At 39.0% G+C, this 26,176-nt stretch overlaps 1 protein-coding gene across 3 annotated transcripts in view; it reads right to left on the reverse strand.

Moving 5' to 3' along the window:
• The window catches only part of SMC5 (structural maintenance of chromosomes 5), a 76,650-nt gene that overhangs the window by 41,678 nt on the left and 8,796 nt on the right, over window positions 1-26,176 (reverse strand). The window contains exons 1-7 of one of the 3 annotated variants that reach the window (XM_060199711.1): window positions 22,494-22,513; window positions 21,205-21,257; window positions 17,268-17,430; window positions 13,622-13,756; window positions 10,378-10,518; window positions 7,959-8,120; window positions 7,092-7,163 (exon numbers count right to left, since the gene is read on the reverse strand). In XM_060199711.1, the coding sequence (XP_060055694.1) occupies window positions 7,092-7,163; window positions 7,959-8,120; window positions 10,378-10,518; window positions 13,622-13,756; window positions 17,268-17,430; window positions 21,205-21,221 (690 nt within the window). In that variant the 5' untranslated portion in view covers window positions 21,222-21,257; window positions 22,494-22,513. Of the gene's footprint in view, window positions 1-7,091; window positions 7,164-7,958; window positions 8,121-10,377; window positions 10,519-13,621; window positions 13,757-17,267; window positions 17,431-21,204; window positions 21,258-22,493; window positions 22,514-26,176 lie in introns of those variants that run through there. The other 2 variants (XM_007531098.3, XM_060199710.1) reach the window with 2 other exon arrangements.

Below are 26,176 nucleotides of genomic sequence, written 5' to 3' on the forward strand. Positions count from 1 at the left end.
ACAATGTCACTTTTTTCTTGTCATTATTCTTCAGAATTTGGAAAGGGGGAGGGTGTCGTCGTTAATCACCATTATACCCCTTACTCCTTTAAGTGAATTCTATTTGAAGATCATGAGATCAGACTTTACCAACCAAGATTCTCCTTTGAAATCCTCTTAACAGATCCCTCTCTCCACCATCACTAGTCATCTCCATCAGGAACATCATTATAAACCCTCTTGTGGGCCTCTACAGGACCTTGCCCTCAATGTAGAACAACAGTGGTAGAAAATGCCCCACTCTCTAAAGGGAGGCTGGGTCAACATACTCTGCCACTCAAGAAAGACTTGTCCTGAAATGAGTGCAACTTAGAATGTTCCTAGCTATGACCATGGAATACGAGCTCAGACCAACAAGAGATGCAGAGGTCATACAGGTTCCTGTGCTGAATATGAAGAGATGGGACCCAGGTCAGAATGATGGGGTTTACAGTTAACGATATTTATATACTTTTCCCATATTTGAGAGCTATTCTCCGCCCTGATCCAGCTTTTTGGTCCTATTCCCAACTCTGACACAATCCTCCCAAACAATACTCTTAGCCCACCTGCACATTAGCTGTCAGACTCAGGCAAAAATTAGTAAAGACATGGGCCTCTTGGAATATACCTAAAATAGACTTCCTAGCTTCTTCCAACATGAAGACCCCAATTCTCATCTGCTATAGTCTTTACTAGGTAGGTCCTCATCTGCTGTATTCTTACCTTTTGGTTCCTGATTATTAAACAATTTGTTTTTCTTTATATTTTAATGCTTTCCAGCCACCAAGTTGCAGATGCTTCCATTATGCCAACCTGGCTTCCCTGGGCAGATAACCTCACCAATATAGCCTGGAACCTCACCTCTCCAGAGACCTGCCCCACTAGGGAAAGATAGGAAACAGGCTGGGAGTATGGATGACGGGTCAACAGCCAAGTCCAGTGGAAAAGCAATTACAGAAGCCAGACCTCCCACCTTCTGCACCCCACAAAGATCATTCATTGGTCCATACTTCCAGAGAGATAAATAAGGAAACTTCCAATGGAGGGGATAGGATGTGGAACTCTGGTGGTGGAAACTGTACCCTTCTTATCCCATAATCTTGTCAATCATAATTAAATCACTAATAAAAAAAAAAAGAAATCCTCATCTTAATCATAAACTCACTGTTCAATTCACACTATGCTTGACTTAACAGGGCTTTAACATATAGGTAGAAATTAATTGGGGGCCAGGTGGTGGCACACCTGGTTAAGTGCACATATTACAGTGTGCAAGGACCCAGGTTCAAGGCCCCAGTCCCCACCTGCAGGGAGAAAGCTTTATAAGTAGTGAAGCAGGGCTGCAGGTATCTCTCTCCTCCTCCCCTCTCAATTTCTGTCTCTATCCGATAATAAGTAAATAAAAATATTTAAAAAATTAATCTTAAACTTTAGTCTGTATTCCTTGACTTAAATATTTATTTATTTTAATGAAAGAAATAGAAAGACCAGAGTACTGCTTAAGTTCTAGCTGATGGTGACTGAACCTGGGACCATGGAGCCTCAGTCATCAGTCTTTTGCAGAACCCTGATGCTGTCTCCTGAGCCCTTATTCTTTGACTTTTAAAGCTTCAACTATCTTTTCCTAAAACCTACCTCTTCCTCCATGATCTCTGAGCTATACTGCACATTGTATAAATCGCCTGTCTCTGATTACCATTTCATTTCCTTCCATCTCACTTCCTGTGATATTCTCATTAGGTTTTCTGACTCCACAAGATCTTGCAATCTACTGACATGCTTAACTTTTTACTATCATTTATTTCTTGTCAGTCAAAGTTCAGGGCGCCAATATGCCAGGCTAGCTTCGCAGGCGGGAGACAGACGACCAGGGACACATGGCTGAGCGGAGAAGCAGTATTTCTTTATTCACGAGCAAACGCTTCAAAAAACTAATCTAATCTAATCACAACCCAATTCTGTCCTGCCTGTCTCTCCTCCGGCGGAAGAGTCAGGAACCAAGGAAGTACGTAGGATAGGGGGCGGGGAGAAGGAAGAAGCGCGAACTAGCAAGGACTAAACCAAAATCTCCCGGAGGCAGGGGGAGTGAGACCAAATCAATTTAACAGAATGACCATGTAAATAGACCACAACAAAGGGATCCCAGAAGCAGAACTAGAAGCATACCAACAATTTCTTCTTTAGCTTACTGAATTGCCACAACCCAGCACTATAACTACTCTCAAGCAAAAGACATTTTGACCACCTTGTCACATTATAGGAAGAGCGAAACAAAATAACCTCCATCTTTATTAAACCTGATAATCCTGACTCTATGCCCTGTGTGTCCGTATCTGAACAAATGAAGAAACTCTCAAAACCAGGTCTCACTTTGTATTTATTGCCACACGAGCATTCACCACAACCAAGCAGACCTCTTACACCTCTCTTTCTAAGTCCACACTCTCCTTAACTCCCTCCGTCCTCGACTGCTGCATGCCCTTTACTCACTCAGCAAATGGTCTTGTGGTGAAATTCAACCCTGCAACACCAGAGTACTCTCATCAAGCAGTTTTCTTGCTTTTAAATCCATCACCTTACTTCCAGGTATATTCACTCTGACTTACTTTGTAAAATGTGAAAAGCTCTTAATATGCTGTAGCTATTAAAATCTAATCCCTCCAAGGGTACTTCAGAGCTGTGCATATGATGACAGACAATTAAACTTCAAGCCATCCTGAGCTAGCCTAAATAAATTACTAACAATGATTTCAAAGAACAGGCTGGCAATTCCTTCAAATATGATTAGATAATCTAATTAGATAATTAGATAATCTAATTCTAGGAAATAACCAAGAGACATTAAACTATATATATATATATATATACATATACATATATATATATATATATATATATAGTCTGGAAATTGTGAGATGTCAGGAAATTGTGAGGCTCCTCACAATTTCCTGACATACATATATATATATACATACAAAAGTACTCAGTGATTTTCTTGGTAATTGCCTTAATCCAGAAGCAACCAAAATAACCAACAGCAGATGAAAGGATACACAGACTTCAATCTCAAGAAAAGTCAGGGATCAGGAAGGAGGCTCAGAGGGCACACATGCCTTACTCTGCATAAGGCCCTGAGTTCAATCCCTGGTACCACATGAGAGTACCACAGGCAGTGCCTTGTGAACTGCACAGATGACAGGGCAGTGCTTTGGTGGGGTTCCCTCTCCCACTCCCTCTCTTCAAGACATGCAGACAGAAACTGAAGAAGGGTCTAGAGAGAAGAGAGACACCTGAAGCCCTGCTTCCCTACTTGTGGACCAGGGGCTTGAAATTCTCTAGTTTCTAAAGGTAGTTTTATCCTGATGCCAAAAGCAGACCATATAAAAAGAAAACTACCAAAAGATAAACCTCTTGAATAAAAGACGCAAAATCCTTTAGCTAGCAGCTGAGGATTGGGGATATGGCTGAAGCTGGTAGAGCATGGAACACTAAGCCTGAGGTTCAATCCCTGGCACTGAAGATGCTGTATGTAATAAATAAAGTAAATCTTGGGGCCGGGGTGGTGGCACACCTGGTTAAGTGCACATGTTACAATGCGCAAGGACCAAGGTTTGAGTCCCCAGTCCCCATCTGCAGGGGGAAAGCTTCACAAGTATTGAAGCAGTGCTGCAGATGTCTGTCTCTCTCCCTGTCACCCCCTTCCCTCTCGATTTCTGGCTGTCTCTATCCAACAAATAAAGATGATAAAAAAATTTTTTTAAATAAAGTGAATCTTAAAAATATATATCCTCTATTAGCAAACAGATTTCAAATGGATATATATATATATATATATATATATGCCACAATCAAGTGATTCTTACATAAGGTTTACTTAACATTCAAAAAAATGGGCCATAAGTAGCTCACAGGTAGGGCATGTAACTCGCCATGTGAGCTGTTCAGGTTCAAACCCCAGCACTACACAGGAAGTGCCATGACACTGAAGGAAGCTGCTGCTCTATGGTGTCTCTTCCTTTCTCGGAGTAAAAAGGTGGCCTGAAATAGTAAATTTCACATGCACAAGCCCCCAGGTCCACACATAATGAGTGTATTTAAAGATGAAAATGTACATGATCATATCAGATGGAGAAAACACATGTGAAGTAATCTAATACTAATTTAAGAAAAAATTGTTGGTGTATTGTAGCAAAGTAAAGGATGGGGGGGCGGGGGCTAAGGGTGGGGGTCAAGCCCTGGAGCATGATGGTGGAGAACAACCCAAGTAGAGGGTTAGAGTGTTACGCAGAAAACTGAGAAATGTTACACGTGTAGCAACTACTGCATTTACTGTTAACTGTAAATCATTAACCCCCCAATATAATTTTTAAACATTTATTTATTATTGGATAGAGACAGAAATTCAGAGGGGATGGGGAAATTGGGAGGGAGAGAGACAGAGAGACATCTGCAGCACTGCTTCACCACTCGTGAAGCTTTCCCTCTGAAGGTGAGACCAGATGCTTGAACCTGGGTCCTTGTAGACTGTAATGTGTGCGCTTAAGCAGGTGTGCCACTGCCTGGCCCCTCAAAAACAATTTAAAAAAAATATTTCTTTATTCCCTTTTGTTGCCCTTATCATTGTGGTTATTACTGTTGTTTTTATTGTTGTCGGATAGGACAGAGAGAAATGGAGAGAGGAGGGGAAGACAGACAGGGGAAGAGAAAGAGACACCTGCAGACCTGCTTCACCACCTGTGAAGCGACCCCCCTGCAGGTGGGGAGCCAGGGGCTTGAACAGGGATCCTTACTTCAATCCTTGTGCTTTGCACCACCTGCACTTAGCCTACTGCGCTACAGCCTGACTCCCCAAAAAACCTTTCAAATAAACCAATAAAACAAGTCTAAATAAATACATTAAAAATAATGTTTTAACATTTAACAAGTAAAATGATGATACTAACATGGAATGGAGGAAGAAGAGATAAAAGCACCATGAGAACTTGATCTTAAGAACAAAAATACTGATCAACTTTGAACATAGATTAAAAAAAAATTTGTAACAGATAAAGTGAAACATGGTAAAGAACAGAACAATAAAGCTTTGATATCTAGTAAACAAAAATGAATACAGGGAAAAACAGACAAACCTATACTCATCAAGGCAGGTATTAAAGGTAAGTCTTTGAAAATGGATGAATTGGGAGTCAGCAGGTGTCCAGTCATATGTAACCCAGAAAAAAAAAGTTCAATTTTCAGTTTTCAACAAATCACGTTAGCAACAATGGTATCACCTGGAAAGAGGGCTTGGCAAGAGGACACAGGCTGTGCACACACAGGCTCCAGGCTTGATCCTGGGCACTGCACATGACAGGCTCCCTCATAAAACTAAAATTACAAATACTGACAATTGGCAGCAAACCCAGACAGGAGAAAAAACTGCAAATCAATTCAAGGACAACACTGCTGAATCACTTCACAGCTCAGCATTACACTATAAAATCCACTAAAAAGCAAAACAAAACTGTAGGCAAATCTCGCATGGTACAAAAAAGATCTTAAATGTAAGATGTTTCTAGTTAAACCCAGTAATGTACTGAATTACTAAGTGAGATTTAATGACTGGGACACAAGAATGACTTAAGATGACCTTTAATACTGAGGTTTTAAAAATAAATCTTGAGGAGGACCTAGTGGGGGTTGAACTGTTATGTGGAAAACTGAGAAATGTCACACATGTACAAACCATTGTATGTTACTGTCAACTGTAAGCCATTAATCTCCCAATAAAGAAATTAAGAAAAACAAAGAAAAGAAAAAAGTAGTAATTCTTTATGCTTTTTCTCTGCTACATTCTAAATAAGTAACAGAAACAAAGTGAAAAAGGATTTCACCCTACAGGAAAAGGAATGAGGGACATTAGCAAAATGAAGATATCAATATTCAGAAGATGAAAGACAGTAGAAGGATAATTAACAAGTTTAGCATTCTATTATAGGAACTTCAGTGTTAGGAGGAGGACTACCAGGAAAAGGAGAAGAGCTAACTCTGGGGAAGGAGGACAGAGGGATGGGGAGTGGCTTTCCGGCCCTGGTACATGATGGAGGACCAAAATCGGGGGTGAGTGTTCTGCAGACACTTATCTTGGTGAGATGAGAAACTGTATCCATGTGCCAACAACTGTGCTGTAAACCATTCTCTCTCCAATTAAAAAAATAAAGGGAAAGAAAAGATAATACACAGAGTAAAACAGAAAAGCCCTACCAGGATTCTTGTCCCCACTTTCCTTCCCACACCCCTTGGGAACATGCCACTGACATTCAAGCTTCAAACATAGAAATCTGTAGTTTATTATTATAATTTTTTAATATTTTATTTATCAATGAGAGGGATAGTAAGAGAGAGAGAGAAAGAACTAGACATCACTCTGGTACATGTGCTGCTGGGGATTGAACTCAGGACCTCATGCTTGAGAGTCCAATGCTTTATCCACTGCACCACCCCTCCTGGACCTGAAAATAAATCTGTAGTTTATTCTATGGATAAATCAGAGGGAGTCTTGTGATTTGAAGACAAAAGAACAAAGTGATAAGGACCCTGTACCCCTAAAATAGGCAATTCAATTTTTAGTTTTTGAGTAGTCTTGGAGAATATGACTCAACATGTATTTGTAGACCTGTAAGCTGAAAAGCTCATTTTCTTGCCCCAAAAAGCTAAAAATTTTGCCAACCAACCTTATCCTCTACATGTAATTAGCTTTAAATATAAACTAAATTGCATAATAAACTTATTATCTGATAGCCACTGCTAAGATAGATAAATCCAATTATACCATTACTTGATTAAATAATTATAGTCACCCAGATACAAAGATCATAATTTTTCCCAACGGTCCTCTGTTTAACTCTTACACTTCCAAACCTTAGTTTTCCTGACAGATTAAGGCTGAGAAACAGAGAATCTTATTTGAGAAAGATCAGAGAAAGAAAAACTTAAGACAACTCCCAAAGAAGAAAATGTTCCATATAAGGACCCAAAGACAAAAGTTAGATCAAATTAGCAAAATGGAAATAACCAAGGTGAAAGCTTACATGTTTATCTTTCCTTTCTATAACATCTTGCTTTTGCTTGCATTTTTGAGATGTTTCCTTAATATCGGTTGCCTGTAAAGGGGGAGAGCATATTAGTTAAAAACAAGAAATCCATGTATGGGACACTCTCCATAAAAGGTATCATTATGCAAGTTAACCCACAATGTCTTTTTTCAAACCAGTTTCATAATTATCAGCAAGATAATTAAGTTACTTACAAATCTATCAGTTATTTCTACTCATATAAAAGTACCAATAGATATACATGTTTACCTCTTCATTTATTGTGTCATATTATTTCACCTAATCCTAAAAATCATCCATAGACTAGCAGGACCCAGTTTAAACTAGTTTCAAAATAATCTCTGACCCCAAAGTATCCCTAAAATCTCTCATGATAATAAAGTCACAAATTTTCAAAAGATGGAGATAATTTCATGACATTTACTATGCATTCTAAGAAATATTAGGTTTATATATCTCCATTTTCCAAAAGGGGTTACAAATAGAGTAGATAAAATAAACTCACAGAAGGACTCCAAAGCTTTTAGGAAAACTACTCAAAATACTCTTGCAATTGAGAAAAAAAAACCTCATTTCTTTATTACATATCTCAGCTTCTATAAAGTAGCAATCCTTCAACAATGAAAACTAGGGCTCTGAAAGCCTAATGGTGGCAGAATTCCTAGCTGAAGAATTTAAGGAACAAAGAAATCTATAAAATATTTTATAAGACCTTCAACATACTGGGTTATCAGGAAGGTCATAATACATTTCTGCATAGAAAAATACATCATGACTTTTCCAACAATACTTTTTCATTTGCTAAAATAAAATGCAGAAAATTCAAATAAAGCCAGAAAGAACCTTCTCTTTGATTCGCGCTTCCAAAATGTGTCGCTGCTTATCAATTTCTTCAATCCGTCGTGTCATGGGAATCTGTCCTTCTTTAAGTTTTCTGACCTCTTCCTTTGCTCGGTCTCGAGCTAGTTTTACTTCCTCATACTCCTGACGAACATTTTCATACTCCTGCAATTATTTCCCAAAACATGAGTTACTGTGCTGCTTAGTTTAAACTAACACGAAGGCATTAAAACTAAGATATATAGAGAAATGAAGTTTCTGAAAAATTTTAGTACGCCCGTGTAGATATATTTATATTAATTTTGTCCTCTGAAACAACAGTTCAGAAGTGCAAGAACATGGCTTCACGCCCCTAGTCCTCGCCTGTAGGAAGAAAACTTTACTAGCAGTGAAGCAGATCTGCAGGTCTCTCACTTTCTTCTCTATCTCTTCTTCCCTTTCTCAATTCCTTTTTTCCCCCTTTTGTTGCCCTTGTTGTTTACCATTGTTGTTACTGTTGTTGGATAGGACAGAAAGAAATTGAGAGTGGATGAGAAAACAGAGAGGGTGAAAGAAACATAACCTGCTGATCTGCTTCACTGTCTGTGAAGCGATCCCCTTACAGGTAGGGAGCCCAAGGCTCTACCCAGGATCCTTAGGCTGACCCTTGCGCTTTGCGCCATGTGCTACTGCCTGGCCCACTTCTCAACTTCTCTCTGTCCTATCAAACAAACAAAATCTTTAAATAAATAAATTAATTAATTAAAAAAATGGATCAAAAGGAAAAAGAAACATTCAGATGAAACTGATTTTGTAGGGGCCAGGTGGTGGCACACCTAGTACAGTGCATACATTACAATGTGCAAGGACACAGATTCAAGCCCCTGGTCCCACCTGCAGGGGGAAAGCTTCCCAAGTGGTGAGGCACTGTTGCGGGTGTCTCTTTTGCTCTCCTTTGCTTCTCACTTTCTATCTCTATAAAAATGAAAAAGGGAAAAAAGAAGAAAGGAGGAGGAGAAGAAAGAGAAGGAGGAGGAGAAGGAAGAAGTGGCTTTGTCATGCAGGCACCAAGGACCAAAAAGGAGCCTGGGGGCAATAAAAATTTTAAAAATGGGGAGTCAGGTGGTAGCACAGTGGGTTAAGCATAGGAGGCGCAAAGCGCAAGGACTGGTGTTAAGGGTCCCAGTTTGAGCTCCCGGCTCCCCACTTGCAGGGGAGTCACTTCACAAGTGGTGAAACAGGTCTGCAGGTATCTGTCTATTCCCCTCTGTCTTCCCCTCCTCTCTCCATTTCTCTCTGTCCTATCCAACAATGACTATATCAATAACAATAACTACAACAAAGGCAACAAAAGGAAATTAGTAAATATTTAAAAATTTTTTGTTAATGTTCTTGTGATATCAGAATAAATGAAGTGTTAAAATAGATATAGTAAGAGTGGATAGGATGAGTAAAGGGAAGGAAATATAAATGTAATCAAAATGGGTATGAAAGGGAAGAACAAAAATGTAGTTATGAGACAGAGTACAGTGAATACAGACTAGGTGTTGGGGTGGGTGAGGGCCATAAATACAGTCGCAGGTTCCATCAATATAGCAATACAACATTTCATGCTAAATTTTGGAATAAGCAAAACTATAAAGGACTGGATAAAGTGCACCACTTGACACAGCAGTCTCAGTAAGAGGCATTTGAGTAGAAGCTACAGCTCTTATCCTTCAGCTATGTCGAATGCTGAAGTTGATATAGATGTTACACGCCAAGGGATTTCTGTAAACTCAGTACCCTCAAAGATTTAATTTTCCTGTGTCAATGTTTGTATCATTAACATTTTATAAGATATAATTCCGACGAGGACTCAAACCTGGAAGAATTAAGAATGCAGACTTAATTACTGTTGTTTGCTACACAGTACTAACAGTACAGCAATACTACAAAGAGATTAAGTTTATTCTGGATGGTAAAAAGCAAAAACTAAAAAGGACACCTATTTTAATATAGATTAATGAAGTGCCTTCTTTAAATTTTTTTTATCTTCACTTATTTTTTTTTAATTAGTAAGACACATCCATAAATCGAGAGGAAAGGGGAAATAAAGGAGAGGAGGGGTCAGTCGGTAACGTAGCAGGTTAAGCGCATGTGGTGCGAAGCCCAAGGACTGGCATTAAGAATCCTGGGTCGAGCCCCCGGCTCCCCACCTGCAGGGGGGGTCACTTCACGAGCGGTGAAGCAGATCTGCAGGTGTCTATCTTTTTCTCCCGTTGTCCCCATCTCTTTCCATTTCTCTCTGTCCCATCTAACAACAACGACATTATCAATAAAAAAAAAAAACAATAACTACAACAATAAAAAACAAGGGTAACAAAAAGGGAAAATAAATGCCTTCTTTATAGCTTAATTGTTATTTAAAGATTATTTATTTTCCCCTCTAATTTAGACTTACCACCCATGGTCTTTTTGCTTCAAGCATCTCAATCAAATCTAAATGTCGCTTTCGTTCATAGAATCTCTCCACATCTTGTTTATATCTTTCATTTCTCTGAATCATTTTCTCTAGATATTCAGTTTTCTCTTTACACGAGGTCTGAAATAAATATTTAATAATTTCATTAACTAAAAAAAAAGTTCAAAACTTCTTTTAATTAAAAATGTACAATGACAGCAAATTTCACAAGAGTTCCATATAAAGTTCTTAATAACTGTGCACAGAACTAATGCACACTTGAGTTCTGATGTAGGCTCTACAATCTATTAGTCACATGTCTGTGAGGAAGCACTGACATTATTGCGGGACTTGATTCTTGTCTGAAGAGAGACACTTGTCTCATTCACCTCAAGGAAAGAAGCGATTCATATGAGATTTGTTCATATATAAATGGTAAGTAGTGCTATTGTTTTTTAATGATTAAATTTATTTATTATTGGATAGAGACAGAAAAATTGAGAGGGGACAGTGAGACAGAGAAGGAGAGAGACCAAGAGACACCGGCAACCCTAATTTACCACTTGTGAAACTTTCCCCCTACATGTGGGGACCAGGTGCTTGAGCTTGGGTCCTTGCACATTGTAACGTGTGCACTTAACCAGGTGTGTCACTGCCTGGCCCTCTAAGTACTGTTACGAGTATGCTATGAAAATACAAATGATTTAAGAATTCACAAGTGGTCCAGGAGGTGGCGCAGTGGACAAAACACTGGATTTTCAAGCATTAGGACCCCAGAAGCACATGTACCAGAGTAGTTCTCTATTTCCTTCATGAATAATTTAAAAAATTAGAAATGAGATCAAATTGTCTTCATATTGCTAATTAACAAATGCTGCAGACAAGGAAGCTGCACAGAGGGCAGAGTGCACAGAATGTGCAGTTGTGAGATCCCAAGTATGATTCCTAACATAGTATGTCAGAGCAATGATCTGGTTCTCCTGTCTTGTTAATAAATCATAAGCACTCCCCCCCCAAAAAAAAAAACAAGAAAATGTCAACAGCTCCAAAAGGTTGCACAGTAAAGTACTGGACCCTCACTTAAGAGGTCCTGAGTTTGAGTCTTTTTTTAAAAAAAGCCAAAGATGTACTCAGAACCTAGTAGAATATGTGCACGCTTTCTTTAAAGGATGGTACGTAGTTTAGTTGAAGGTTTCAGTGGGAGGCTTAAGACACAGTGAAGGAACAATGATTGATGGAGTATCTGAAGCAGAGTCAAGTAATCATCAAAAAGTCAAAAACAATAAAAAAAAAAACCCCTCAAAAACAATTCCTTTGGTCATTCACCTTATTAATAAATGCAATAATAAAGATACTAAATTACAATAAAGTACATACCATCAATAATATAATTAACAATTTAAAAGAAAGCAAAATCTTATTTACAAGATTTGTTATAAAAATATTCTGGATTTGTGGGGGAGGAGTGGAGGATCTCTGAGGATTCTGGGGACTGAATACTCTATGATAGAAGCTGAGTGCAGGGAAGCCTATATTGGGTGAAAAAAATGCCTCTGAGGAAACAACTGCCCTGAAAATCAACATTTCCCCTCTCTCTCTCTCTTGCCTCTAGGGTTATCGCTGGGGCTCGGTGCCGCCTGGCGGTCATTTTTCAATTTTTAATTTTTTTTATTGGATAGGACAAAGAAATTGAGAGGAAGGGGAGATAGAGAGGGAGAGAGACACAGAGACACCTGCAGACCTGCTTCACTGCTCATGAAGTGCCACCCCGCAGGTGGGTAGATAGGGACTTGAACCCGAATCCTTACATGGGTCCTTGCACATCGTACTATGTATTCTTAAACCGGTGCACTACTGTCTAGCCCCCAAATCAACATTTTCTCAAAAAGCAGTAAGGGGAAAACAAAACCCCCAACAATATAGGCTAATTATCAATAGATGCTGAAAAAAAACACTGACAAGAATCAACACTCACTTATGATAAAAAAAAAAATCCTCAAGGTGAGAAGTGATTAAGTATGTCACATGAAGCATACTTTATCGTGGGAAACTGAAACCTTTTCTTCTAAGATATTTAATGTCTACTCTGACCACTGTGTTCAACATGCTTCTGGAATTTTTAGCCAGAGCAACCAGGCAAGAAAGAGATATGAAAGGAATCCACATCAGTAGAGGAAGTTATCACTATTCGAAAGGAGCAATGTATATATAAAACTATACTAAAATATTGTAATAAAAATTTTTTTTGAAAAATAACCGAATAGGATAAGGGTTGATAGCATTATGCTTGAGGTTCCAAGGTTCCAGGTTCAATCCCCCGCACCACCATAAGCCAGAGCTAAGTAGTGCTCTGGTTAAAAAAAAAAAAAAATTACTGAATGTATTTTAATTATGATGTGACATAAAAAATTATTCACTAAAAATATCTTTTCAAATAGTATGCTATTAGAAGTAGTGTTTAAAAATCTGTGTATTGAGGTGATGCTTAACAATACTCTGCAAGTCTAGGAGTACAATCTCACACCCTGAGAAATATACACTATGACTACCAAAGGTGAAAATAAAATCTGAATGGTGCAACTAAGTGCACAGTTCTCTTACCAAGTCTATGTTCCAGGGCCCGGTGGTGGGGTACCTTTTTAAGTATACAGGATACTATGTGCAAGAATCTGGGCTCAAGCCCCTGTCCCCACTTGAAGGGGGAAAGCTTCACAAGCAGTAATGCAGTGCTGCAGGTTTCTGTTTCTCCCTCTATCCCTGCCCCCTTCCCTCTCAATTTCCCTCTGTTCTTAAAAAAAAAAGTTTTGTAAAAAAAGTCTGAGCTCACAGAACTGAAGAAACATGACAAATAGTTCAAGAGAGATGCTATATTAAAAGCTATATGGACATATTCTGTATTACTCAAAGTGTTATACAATGCCTGGCATGTGTTAGGTGTTTACAGAGATTAAATATAACGAGAGAATACTTCTGTAACTTGGTGAGGAAAAAAATGCCTTATAATACTATTTTTCATTCCTTAGTAATTCAAATAGTAACATGCCTTAATAAAATGAGTAAAAATGGCTGCATTATTAAATTCATTCTCACCTGCTGTCACTTATTATAATAAATGTCAACAATTCGATTCTTGTTTAAAAGACTCACAAATACAAGACTTGAATCAAAAGTATTGCTCATTCTCTCACACTATGTGATAGGAAAACCACTGAGGGACAAGAAAAATGAGTGTCTTTTTAAATACCTCTAGTTGTTTTTCTTTCTCCCTGAAGTTTTTGAGTTCACAGTGATATCTGTGCATTTCTGGAGGACCAATTGACTTCTCAGTAGCCTCGAGGAGTTCAATTTTACTGAGTTTGGCAAATTCCCCAACTTTATCCTAGGGCATAAAACTTAAAATATTAGCAACTGTTGTCATTTACAAATATCTTCAAAACAAATTTCACCCAATGATAACATATGTCAAGATGAAACTCATTTGAAAGGAGCTTTGGGGAAGAACCGAAGAGAGCTCAGTGGGAAGGGTACACACCTTGCCGTGTGTGCTACCCAGCTCAAGATCTGTGTTTCAAGGCTGGAGGGAGGGCTGGGGCCATGGGGCCCATCTCCAGAATCAAAACTTAGGGCTGCAGCAGTGAAGCAGTACATGCACAAGACTCTGGCTTCACAGAAGAAACCGAGAAAGACTCTTTGCAGTAGGATCCTGTCAGGTAGGGCACGGGCTGTACTGTGTGCATAGCAGGGTCTAAGCCCCATCACAGAGCCCTGGTAGTATCAGGGAAAAGATCTGGTGCTGTGGCTTCTCCATCTTGAGATCTGAAGGGAAAAACTGAAGCAACTGAAGCCTGTAATCAATCATACATGTGAGAGGCTACGGCACCACAAAAAATTATTTTGAGATGTGGATCTTTTTTTCCCCTCTTATTTCATTGGATAGGACAGAGGAAAACTGAGAGGAGGGGGAGAGAGTGAGAAAGAGACACCTGCAGACCTGCTTCACTAATCATGAAGCTTCTTCCCCCCACAGGTAGGAAATGGGGGCTTGAACCTAGGTCCTTACACACATTACAGATAGTAATGTGCATTTAACCAGGTGTGCCACACTCTGGTCCCTAAGATGTGAATCTTACTATAAATGGCATCCTTTCAAATAGTAATTGTTAATGTGGTTGAGGGAGGTGGCTTAGTAAGGAAGCCTAAGTCTCAAATACAGGCCCTGAGTTTGATACCTAAGAGCCACATATGCCAGAGTGGTCTGTTCTATAAATAAATAAATATTGTGGGGAGAGTGTGAAAGGGAGTGGAGAGAGAAAGAGAGAGAGCTTGCACTCAAAAGGTAGGGCCTGTGCCTCGCCATGTACGTGGCCCACATCTGAATCCCAGGCCCACATGGGGAGGTGCTAGAGCACTAGATGACTTCCTAGTGCTGGGTGGGATGTCTCTCCTCTTTCTATCTAAATAGAAAAATAGCGGTAAAGCAGGAGAGGGAAGAGAGAGAGGAAGCAGCTTCTGCACATGTGCAATCCAATCACCCAGCCACACAATAAATTAAATAATAAAAGAAGAATTAGGACAGAAACTGTCATCTTTTTGAAAACCTTAAAAAAACACATGTCATTATTTCCAGGTTGAAATATTTATATACAAATAAAAAGTAGTTTGGAAATAAAAAAGTTCCCTGGATTGAAATGATCATCTATGAAACAATAGAGAACTTTAAATGTCTACTTCTGGGGACTATATGACATCATATGATAAATGCAAAAAGCTTTTAAATTTTATTTAACTTGAACATATAATCAAATAAACATTGATTCTAAAGGGAAAAATGAACTGGAATTCAGTTATAAGACAGCACTCAAAGATAAATTTAAAAAGTAATTTGATGGGGTTAGGCAGTAGCTCAGCGGATTAAGCGCACATGGCACAAAGTGCAAGGACTGGCTTAAAGATCCTAGTTCGAGCCCCCAGCTCCCCACCTGTAGGGGGGTTGCTTCACAAGCGGCAAAACAGGTCTGCAGGTGTCTATCTTTCTCTCCCCATCTTCCCTCTCAATTTCTCTCTGTCCTATCCAACAATGACAACAATAACAATCACAAAAAAATGGAAAAAAATAGCCTCTAGGAGCAGTGGATTCCTGGTGCAGGCATGGACCCCTGTGATAACCCTGGAGACAAAAAGAGAAAAAAAAAAAGAAGAAGAAAGAAAAAATCCCTCTCCAGGGGTAGGAAGCACAAAAAAAAAGTTATTTGCATTTAACATTTAACGAATTATCAAAACAGTAGAAAGCCTATCTCGGGTTAGGGAGACAGGCTAATGGTTCTGGAAAAGACTCTCATGTCTGAGGCTCTGAGTTCTTACATCTCAGGTTCAATCCCCAGTACCACCATAAGCCAAAGCTGAGTAGTACTCTGGTGTCTCCTCATCCCACCCCTGATTGAAATAAATATTAAAAACAGAATAAAATTGAATCTTTAAATAAAGAAGGTGCATCTACAGATTTGAGTTTTAGTAGTTGTAATATTTTATACAAATAGTGACTAGGAGTTGTTTATCACCAAAATCTCAAGAACTTACAAATGAAATTCTATTTAAAATACTGTATTTCCTTTATAATTTATAACTTAAGGCTTCTTGCTAACTGAAATTTTCTAAACTACTAGAAATTATAAGATTACACTATAAGGGGGAAGTCGAGCGGTAGTGCAGCAGGTTAAACACATATGATGCAAAGTGCCTTAAGAACCTACGTACAGATCCCGGTTAAAGCCCCCAGCTCTTCACCTGCAGGGGAGTCACTTCACAAACCGTGAAGCAGGTCTACAGGTGTCTATCTTTCTCTCCCCCCACCCCCCGTCTTCTCCTCTTCTCTCCATTTCTCTGTTCTATCCAACAACAACGGTATCAATAACAACAAAAAACAAGGGCAACAAAAGGGAATAAATATTTAATTTTTTTTTAAAAAAAGATTACATTATAAGGGATAAGATGTAGTTTTTATTTTATATTTTATTTTTATACTGTCATCAGGGTTATCACTGGGGTTCAGTGCTGCCACTACAAACCCACTGCTCCCAGTGGCCGCTTTTTTCCTTTCCTTATTGGATAGGACACAGAGAAATTAAGAGGGATGACAGGAGTCGGGTGGTAGCGCAGCGGGTTAAGCGGGTGGCGCAAAGCACAAGAACCGGAGTAAGGATCCCGGTTCAAGCCCCTGGCTTCTCACCTGCAGGGGAGTTGCTTCACAGGCCGTGAAGCAGGTCTGCAGGTGTCTCTCTTTCTCTCCCCGTCTTCTCCTCCTCTCTCCATTTCTCTCTGTCCTATCTAACAACGATGACATCAAGAACAACAATAATAACTACAACAATAAAACAACAAGGGCAACAAAAGGGAATTAAAAAAAAAAGAGGGGTGAGGAAAATAGGGAGAGAAACATCTGTAGACCTGATTCACCACTTGTGGAGCATTCCCCATCAGGTGGGAAGTGGGGGTACAAACCCCAAGTTCTTATACATGGTACTATGTGCACTTAGCCAGGTGTGCCACCATCCAGCCCCAGAAAAGTACTTATATTCTTATACAACACAATGCGAAAACATTATAAGCAAAATCTCCCCATTTTAAATTTGATTTTTTTTCCTTCTCTTTCTTTTCTTCTTTTAAAAATATTTTCTTTTTATTTTGGGTAGAGACAGAGAAAAGCTGAAAAGGAGGGGAGGTAAAGATACAGATAGAGAGAAAGAAAGACACTTGCAGCACTATTTCACCATTTGTGAAATTTTCCTCCTGCAGGTGGGGACCAGGGGCTTGAACCCAGGTCCCTGTGCACTGAAATATGTGCACTCAACTGGGTGTGCTACCACCTGGCCTCCATTTAACTTTTTCCTTACCTGAGGTAGAAACTGGCAAAGATTGCCCACTTGAATATTTAAGGCTGCAACTTGTTCTTCTACTGTTTTCTGGGTTGTAGCTTTTTTATTGATGAACCAAAAGGACTGATTTTTTGACACATCAATCTCACGGGTGATTATAAGATTTCCAGAATTCCTGAACCTAGTTAAAAAATAATTTAAAAATCTTTACATTCAAAATAGATACATTACCTAGAAAAAATTTCTCCCCCAAATTCTCTTGTACCAAGTATCAGAAGACAACCTAAGTCTTTATTGTTTTGATGTAGCACTCATCACTAACATAATATACATTTACCTACTTACCTGTTCCTAACAATAAATTTTAAAAGCACAGTATGCTGCATCCCCAGTGAAGAGGGAAGTAATCAATACATATTTGAGAATGGCTGCATAAATGCATGGCAGAGACGTTATTCACCATTCTGTGAGTGCAATGCCAGTAAAAGCAATTGTTTAACAGTAGGTACGACTTCTAACGAGCCAATCAGTGTTTGATGCTCCCAAGGTCATGTGGGCTTTGTGGAATGAGTAACCACAATATAACCGTGTTAAATCTGGCAAGGAAAAATTTCCCATTGTGCTGGATTTGGTAAGAAGTTAGCTCTGGTTAATGGTAAATTACTAGAGCTAGTTAGATAACAACTAGACCTCGGTAGTTGAAAGAATGTAAGAAATTCTAAGACCTGCAGCTATCCACACTGGACTTATGAAACTTAAAAGATTACTTCTCTATTTTATATACTGGATTACTATATGTTTCTGTATCAATTTCAACATTTGAGAAGCCAATTGATTAGTTAGTGGTATTAAGGATAATCATAGAATGACCCTGGCAAATCTTTTTTGAGATAATTTGCACACCATGTAATCTACCACTGGAAATAAATAAAAGCAGTACCTGAAATAAAACCCAGAGCCTCATACATTCACTGAATCACATTCCTGGCCCAACTTTTTCCTCTTTTAAGAATGGGGAAGACAGTGACTGAGAGGAAGCAAATCGCTGTTTCACCATCTGCAGACTTTCATTTGCTGCACCCATGTGCTGCTCTAGCTTAGGGTGGTGCTGGACATTGAACCTTTACTGCCTCAGGCATGAAAGTCCTTTTGCATAACCATTAGACTATTTCTCCATTCCCAAACTCAGAGCCTTAGGCATGCAAGATGGGAGGTTTATTGCTCAGCCAACTTCCTGACCCATAACCCACCACTTTAACTGTATACTTCAATAAACCTTTTAATTGTGGTAAAGAAAGAAAACCCAAGATGATTTTGAAAAGTAGAAGTATGTGCCAGGTGATAAAGTGTACTGTAAAGATTTGGATCGTGCAGTATTGGTGTGGGGAATCTAAAAAGCAAAATAGAGAAGATAGGAGCATATCTAAACACATCTGAAAGTTTATTGTAAAGGTGGTAGTTTAAATGAGTATAAAGTGTTCAAATTAACTTGAAATCATTAGCTGGTTCTTTTTTTTTTTTTTTTTTGCCTCCATGGTTATCACTGAGGCTCTGTGCCTATGCTACAAATCCACTGCTCCTGGAGGCCATTTTTCCCATGTATTTTTTTGTTGTTGCCCTTCTTGTTGTTATTATTATTGTTATTGCTGCTGTTGTTGTTGGATAGGACAGAGAGAAATCAAGAGAGGACGGGAAGACAGAGAGGGAGAGGAAGACAGACACCTGCAGACTTCCTTCACTGCTTGTGAAATGACACCCCTGTAGGTGGGAGGGGGTCTCCTCAAATCGGAACCCTTATGCCAGTCCTTGTGACCCCATCATTAGCTGTTTTTAAACAGATAAATTTATAAATTTTTCAAATAGTACACACTTAAGTAAAATCTAGATATATTAACCACTCAATGAAAAATATATAACTTGGGAAACACATTAGATGTTTTTTTAAATTAGGTTTGGGAAAGGTCTTCACAGGTAGAGCAGGAGACCAAAGAAAAGAAAGACAATTTAGGATCCATAAAAATCTACCTAAAACTAATACAATAGTTTAAAATAAATGTCAGATTGGAGAAAACCTTTCAATACAAATAACGTGCAATTTTTTAAAAATAAAAATAACTGATCTCTAGTAGAATTAAGGGGCCAGGTGGTAACACAGCTGGTTGAGTGCACATATTACAGCGCACAAGGACCCAGGTTAGAGTCCCTAGTCCCCATCTGCAGGGAGAAAGCTTTGAGAGTAGTGAAGCAAGGCCAATTTCTGTCTCTATCAAATAAAGACATTAAAAAAATAGAAGCAGAATTATAAGACTTTCATTATTGCTCAACAATTTGTTTGGCTTTGTATGTTAACTCTCTTTTCAGTCACCAGGTTCCAGGTGTCATCAGGACACCTGACTTCCCTGGATTGAAGACCCCACCAATATGTCCTGGAGCTCAGCTTCCCCAGAGACCCACCCTACTAGGGAAAGAGAGAGGCAGACTGGGAGTATGGACCGACCAGTTAACGCCCATGTTCAGCGGGGAAGCAATTACAGAAGCCAGACCTTCTACCTTCTGCAACCCTCAACGACCCTGGGTCCATGCTCCCCGAGGGCTAGAGAATGGGAAAGCTATCAGGGGAGGGGGTGGGTTATGGAGATTGGGTGGTGGGAATTGTGTGGAGTTATACCCCTCCTATCTTATGGTTTTGTTAATTAATCCTTTCTTAATAATAAAAAAAAGACTTTCATTATAAAATTTATGCTCTTCTATGTTTTTTCTTTTTTATTATTTTTTAATATTTATTTATTTATTCCCTTTTGTTGCCCTTGTTTTATTGTTGTAGTTATTATTGTTGTTGTGGTTGTTGGATAGGAGAGAAATGGAGAGAGGAGGGGAAGACAGAGAGGAGGAGAGAAAGATAGACACACCTGTAGACCTGCTTCACCGCCTGTGAAGCGACTCCCCTGCAGGTGGGGAGCCGGGGTTTGAACCGGGATCCTTATGCCGATCCTTGTTCTTTGCACCACCTGTGCTTAACCCGCTGCGCTACAGCCCGACTCCCTGTTTTTTCTATTTTTAAAAACTATATATATTTAAGACCAGTGCACTGCTGAGCTCTGGCTTATGATGATGGGACTTGAACTTGGCATATCAGAGTCTCAGGCAAGAGAGTCTTTTGCAGAACTATCATGCCATCTCCCCAACCCAGTAAGATGTATTTCTTAAATCATGAATAGGCATCTTAAATCTATAAAAGCAAATCAACCTCTTTTTTGAAAATAAACATTTATTTAATTTGATAGGAAAGAAAAATTGTGAGGGGACTGGGAGACAGCAAAGGAGAGAAACACCTGTAGCACTGCTTTACCACTTCTCCCCCAAGCCCTACACGTGGGGACCAGTGGCTTGAACTCAAATCCCTGCAGTAATGGTAACGTGTGTGCTCAACCAGATACACCACTGCCTGGCCCTTATAAATCAACCTCTTAATATTCAAGTGGCTATTTCTATTTTACTATCTCACAAAATTTAAAGAATTCTTTCCAATAGAAAATTCTTATAATTTGGATTCTATAAAACACTGTATAAATGTATATTCTTGCTAAAGTATTTTAAAATTACTATTTCCAGTTAATGCAACTTTAACTATACTGCACACTGTTAACTCTATGCTTTTTTTAATATAATGTTTACTACTTTTGATAGGACAGAGAGAAATCGAGAGGGAAGGGGAGTAGCAAGAGAGGGAGAGGGAGAGAAAGAGATATGCCTGCCGCATTGCTTTACCACTTGCGAAGCTTCCCTCCTGCAAATGGGGACTGGACCTTGAACCCAGGTACTTGTGCATGGTAACATGTGCGCTCTACCTGTTGGGCTACTACCTGGCACCCCCGTTAACTTTATTCTAGTCGTCAGAAAAGCATGAACATAAAACAAATACGTCAAAGGGGTGATTTAAGCACTTAACACTTACAATTCAATTTCGACCATTCCTTTGGTACATCCTCTCTTCACAAAAAAGCCAACCTAAGAAATGAGAAAATAAATAAATCAATAATAAAAGAACCAGTTGGCTAGGTGATAACATTCTAGGTTAATAGAGTTTTAGCAAAGTCACAATTATATCTCAGATTCAAGACAGTTTCAGTTACTAATAGTATGTCTCTTCTAATTGCTGTGAAATAATGTATTTTTTAATATCTTTATTGGGGGATTAGTGGTTTACAGTTGACACAACAGTTTGTACATGTGTAACATTCCCCAGTTTTCTATATAACAATTCAACCCCCACCAGGTCCTCTTCTGCCATCATGTTCCAGGACCTAAACCCTCCCCACTACTCTAGTGTCTTTTACTTTGGTGCAATTCACCAAGAAATATTAGTTAACATTTATTGAACCTTCTATGTGCTGGGTAGACAACTTTTTAAAAAATTTCTTTATTGGGGGATGTTTTATAGTCAACAGTAAATACACTAGTTTGTACATGTATAATAAGCATTTCTCAGTTTTCCACACAATAATACAATCCCCGCTAGGTCCTCTGCCATTTTATTCCAGGACCTGAACTCCCCCACCCCTTTCTCTCTCTTTTTTTTTTAAGAGATTTTATTTATTTATTAATGAGAAAGATAGGAGAGATAGAACCAAAGAACCAGACTCTGGTACATGTGCTGCCAGGGATTGAACTCAGGACCTCATGCTTGAGAGTCCAATGCTTTATCCACTGCACCACCTCCTGGACCACACCCTTTTCTCTTTTTAATACTTATTTATTCATTTAGTGGATAGAGACAGAGAGAAACTGAGATCAAAAGGGGAGATAGAGTGTCAAGAAAGAAAGAAACTTGCTGTACTGCTTTACTGATCATGAAGCTTCCTCCTCCCACCAGGTGGAGACTGAAGGCTTGAACCCAGGTCCTTGTCCATAGAAAATGTGTGCACTCAACCAAGTGCACTACCACTTAGCTTCCCTCAGACCCCCTCTTATGAAGTTAACCTACATATCCAAGTGAAATTATGGAAATACTCACTTAAGTATCATTTGCAGTACGTTTTAGTATGTCAAGTAACAAGCAATAGTGACAGTGAAAATAAATCTAGGTTAATTAGTCAAATCTTGAAAGCATTATTTAATGTGAAGTGCCATCTTGAAAGAATATAACATTTGAAAATATATAATATGGGGCCAGGTGGTGGTGTACCTGGTTAAGTGCACACATTACCACGCTCAAGGACACGAGTTTGAACCCCCAGTCCTCACCTGCAGGTGTCTCTGTCTCTATCCTTCTCTATTTCTCCCTTCTCTCTTGATTTCTGGGTGTCTCTAGCCAATAAATAAATAAAAATCCATTTAAAAAAAAAAGAATATATAGAATATTCCAAGACAAAACACACCGTGTGTGTTAAGACTTCAAAGCAAAGGACTGTTACACAGATAAGTGTCAATAACCACTCTTATATCATTAGCCTGTTATTAACTAGATATAACTGTTGCCAAGCATCATTTTTTTTTTTTTTTTGCTACCATGATTATTGCAGGGGCTCAGCAGTGGCACTAAAAATCCACAGCAGCTGGTGGCTATTGTTCCTTTTTTTTTCTCTATTTTACTTTTACTTGACAGGACAGATAAACTAAGAGGAGAGAGGGAGAGAGATAGACACCTGATAGACCTGCCTCACCACTCATGAATCGGACCCCCTGCAGGTAGGGAGCAGGGGCTGGAACCCAGGTCCCTGAGCTTGGTGATATGTGTGATAAACTAGGTGTGCCACTGCCCAGCCCCTTTAAAAAAATTGAGGGGGCTGAGCTGTGGCACACCTGGTTTAGTGCACATGTTGCAATGCTCAAGGACCCAGGTTCGAGCCCCAGGTCCCCCACCTATAAGGGGAAAGCTTTGCGAGTGGTGCAGCAGTGTTGCAGGTCTCCCTCCCTCCATCACCTTGATTTCTGGCTGTCTCTATCCAATAAAGAAATAAAGATAGGGAGCTGGGCAGTAGCGCAGTGGGTTAAGCGCACATGGCGTAAAGTACAAGGACCAGCTTAAGGATCCCAGTTCAAGCCCCTGGCTCTCCACTTGCAGGCGGGGTTACTTCACAAGCGGTGAAACAGGTCTGCAGGTATCTGTCTTTCTCTCCCCGTCTTCCCTTCCTCTCTTGGTTTCTCTGTGTCCTATCCAGCAATAACAACAACAATGATAAACAACAAGGGCAACAAAAGGGGAAAAAAAAAAGCCTCCAAGAGCAGTGAATTCGTAGTGCAGGCACCGAGCACCAGCAACAACCCTGGAGATTTAAAAAAAAAAAAAAGAGAAAATAAAATTTAGTAAACAGTTTACTGAGCTACCACCATCCATAAAGAATTGTGCACAAATCACTGTAGATGTTCCTAAGTGGCTACACCTTGTACTCTTCCATCCCTGGCTGAGCTAAACAAGCAAGCTGGGGAGTAACGTATTTTTTTATTCTATCTACAAAAGGTTCAAAAACACAAAACAAGTCAGTGACTTTAAGTCATATAATGTTTACCTTTGGAGAGGGAGGTAAATAACTGAAAGTGGATGCTGATTCTGACCCTATAGGTTAAGTTTTACCTGTTTTTGAACCTCACCTAAACAGAATTAAAGGATATTATCTTTTGCGTCTAATAAAGGCTACTGATACTTGGATTTTTTTTGTTTGTTTGCCTCCCGGGTTATTGCTGGGGCTCATTGCCTGCACTACAAATCCACTCCTCTTTTTCCTTTATTCTTCTTCTTTTTTTAAATTGATATTAGAGAATTTTAGAGAGAAAGGGAGGTAGAGAAGGAAAGGAAAACACCCACAGCCTTACTTCACTTCTTGTGAAGTGACCCCCCTGCAGGCAGAGAGCTGGGGACTTGAATCAAGTCTCCTCGTGCTTCGTATTATGTGCACTTAGCCCAGTGCACAAAGCCCCTATGTTTGTATGTTAATTACGTGCAATTGCTACTTTACTAAGTTCTTAGTTTTTTTCTTAAATAATTAATGCTATGTATTTAATCCAAATGTGTAGAAGTAAACATCAATAGTACAAAACAGTGGTTAATATAAGTAGAACACACAATTCTTTAATTTAGGAAAAAAAATCTTTTGCTTTGGCTTCCTTTGAATTGAATCTATACAAGAACTAAGACGGGTTGGGTGGTGGCACACCTGGGTTGAGCAACATGCTACAGTGCGAAAGGACCTGGGTTTGAGCCCCTGGCCCCCACCTACAGGGGGAAAGCTTTGCAAGTGGTGAAGCAGAGCTGCAGGTGTCTATCTCCTCCTTCCCTCTCGATTTTTGGCCGTTTCTAGCCAATAAATAGATAAAAATAAATAAATAAATAAATAAATAGAGCTAAGACAACAACCAGAGTTCTAGAATAAGGCGTGTAGTTAGCTTAGCAGCTCAAGATAAAATTTAGATCTTTTTTTTAGGATTTCTCATATTTCAGCAATATTTTTTTTTCTTTCCACACATTTTCATTACTGACATTAGTCCCAGCTGAGCAATCACATACAAAATATTTGTACAAAAGCAGTAAAATAACAACAGTAATAACAATGATACCTAATCAGTAAGAAAATTCCTTATTTTCGGGGCCGGGTGATGGCACACCTTGTTGAGTGTGCACTCACAACTTTGTTTAGGGCAGCAGCCAGACACTCAAATTTATGGGTGACTGCTGTGGCAAACCAACCCTTTTCTGTGTACATGTACACACACACACACACACACACACACACACACACACACACACCCCTCTCTACCTTTGTTGAGGACTGGGGCATTCCCTAAATCCATCTGTGACTGCTGAAAAATATACAATCTGCCTCCAAAAAAAAAACATTGCACTCCAGAGTCTTCCTTAAAATCTCTTCCACTAAAGGATAAGAGATGTTCTTTATAATAAAGACAAAATAAATGTAAAGGTTGGTGAAAATTGTTATAGCCCAATGTATTCTGACTATATAGCCCCTGGAGTATAACCCAGTAGACCATTACAGAGATAGGATTGAATGATTTCTGTATACACAAATAAGTATCAATGTTCTATCAAAACCTCATGTTGGTCCTCGAAAGTTCCCTACTGTGATCTCTGAAATAAATGAAAACTGAATTCCAGAAAAAATGACTGGACCCTTCTAGTCCTTCAAACATGATTTTTTGTGAGACATAACCAAATAGTCTAAACTTGCTGTACTGCATAAGAAATTTAGAATACAAGCATCTAACACTAACTTTGTAAAGGACTGAAAATTAACCCTAAAATAAGGGATTGAAAATTAGTGGATCTGGTAATCCTGTGTAATTTTCATTCTAACTGCTCCTCTCTTCTCAACAAAAACCTCAAAACTGAGTTGTAGATCATTCTTTTGTTTTGAAGTCTAACACACACACACACACACACACACACACACACACACACACGGTGTATTTTATTTTGGACTATTCTATATACTCAAATTACACATATTCTTTCAAGATGGCATTTCCCATTAAATAATGCTTACAAGTTTTGACCAATGAACCAAGATTTATTTTCACTGTCATTATTTGTTTTTACGTGGCATACTAAAATGTACTGCAAATACTACTTCCATAAGTATTTCCATAATTTCACTTAAGTATTTCCATAATTTACATGTATAAGAGCTTACTAAGGTACACAGAGTAGAACCAGCAGTCAGATAAGTAAACAATGAAGTAAATACACTAGCAGCCTTGCTACCTAAGTGACTACAAAAAGCCTTTTACACTGGATGATAAGAATTTACCTTCTGTGTTTTTAACCCACTTATAGCTATCGCTCTTTAAAAAATCTATTCCAGGGTGGGAGTAGATAACATAAGGGTTATGAAAAGAGACTGTCATGTCTGAGGCTCCAAGAGTCCCAGGTTCAATCCCCCACACCATCATAAGTCAGGTCTGAGTAGTGCTCT

Source organism: Erinaceus europaeus, chromosome 10 (assembly GCF_950295315.1).
Source record: "Erinaceus europaeus chromosome 10, mEriEur2.1, whole genome shotgun sequence".
NCBI lineage: Eukaryota > Metazoa > Chordata > Mammalia > Eulipotyphla > Erinaceidae > Erinaceus > Erinaceus europaeus.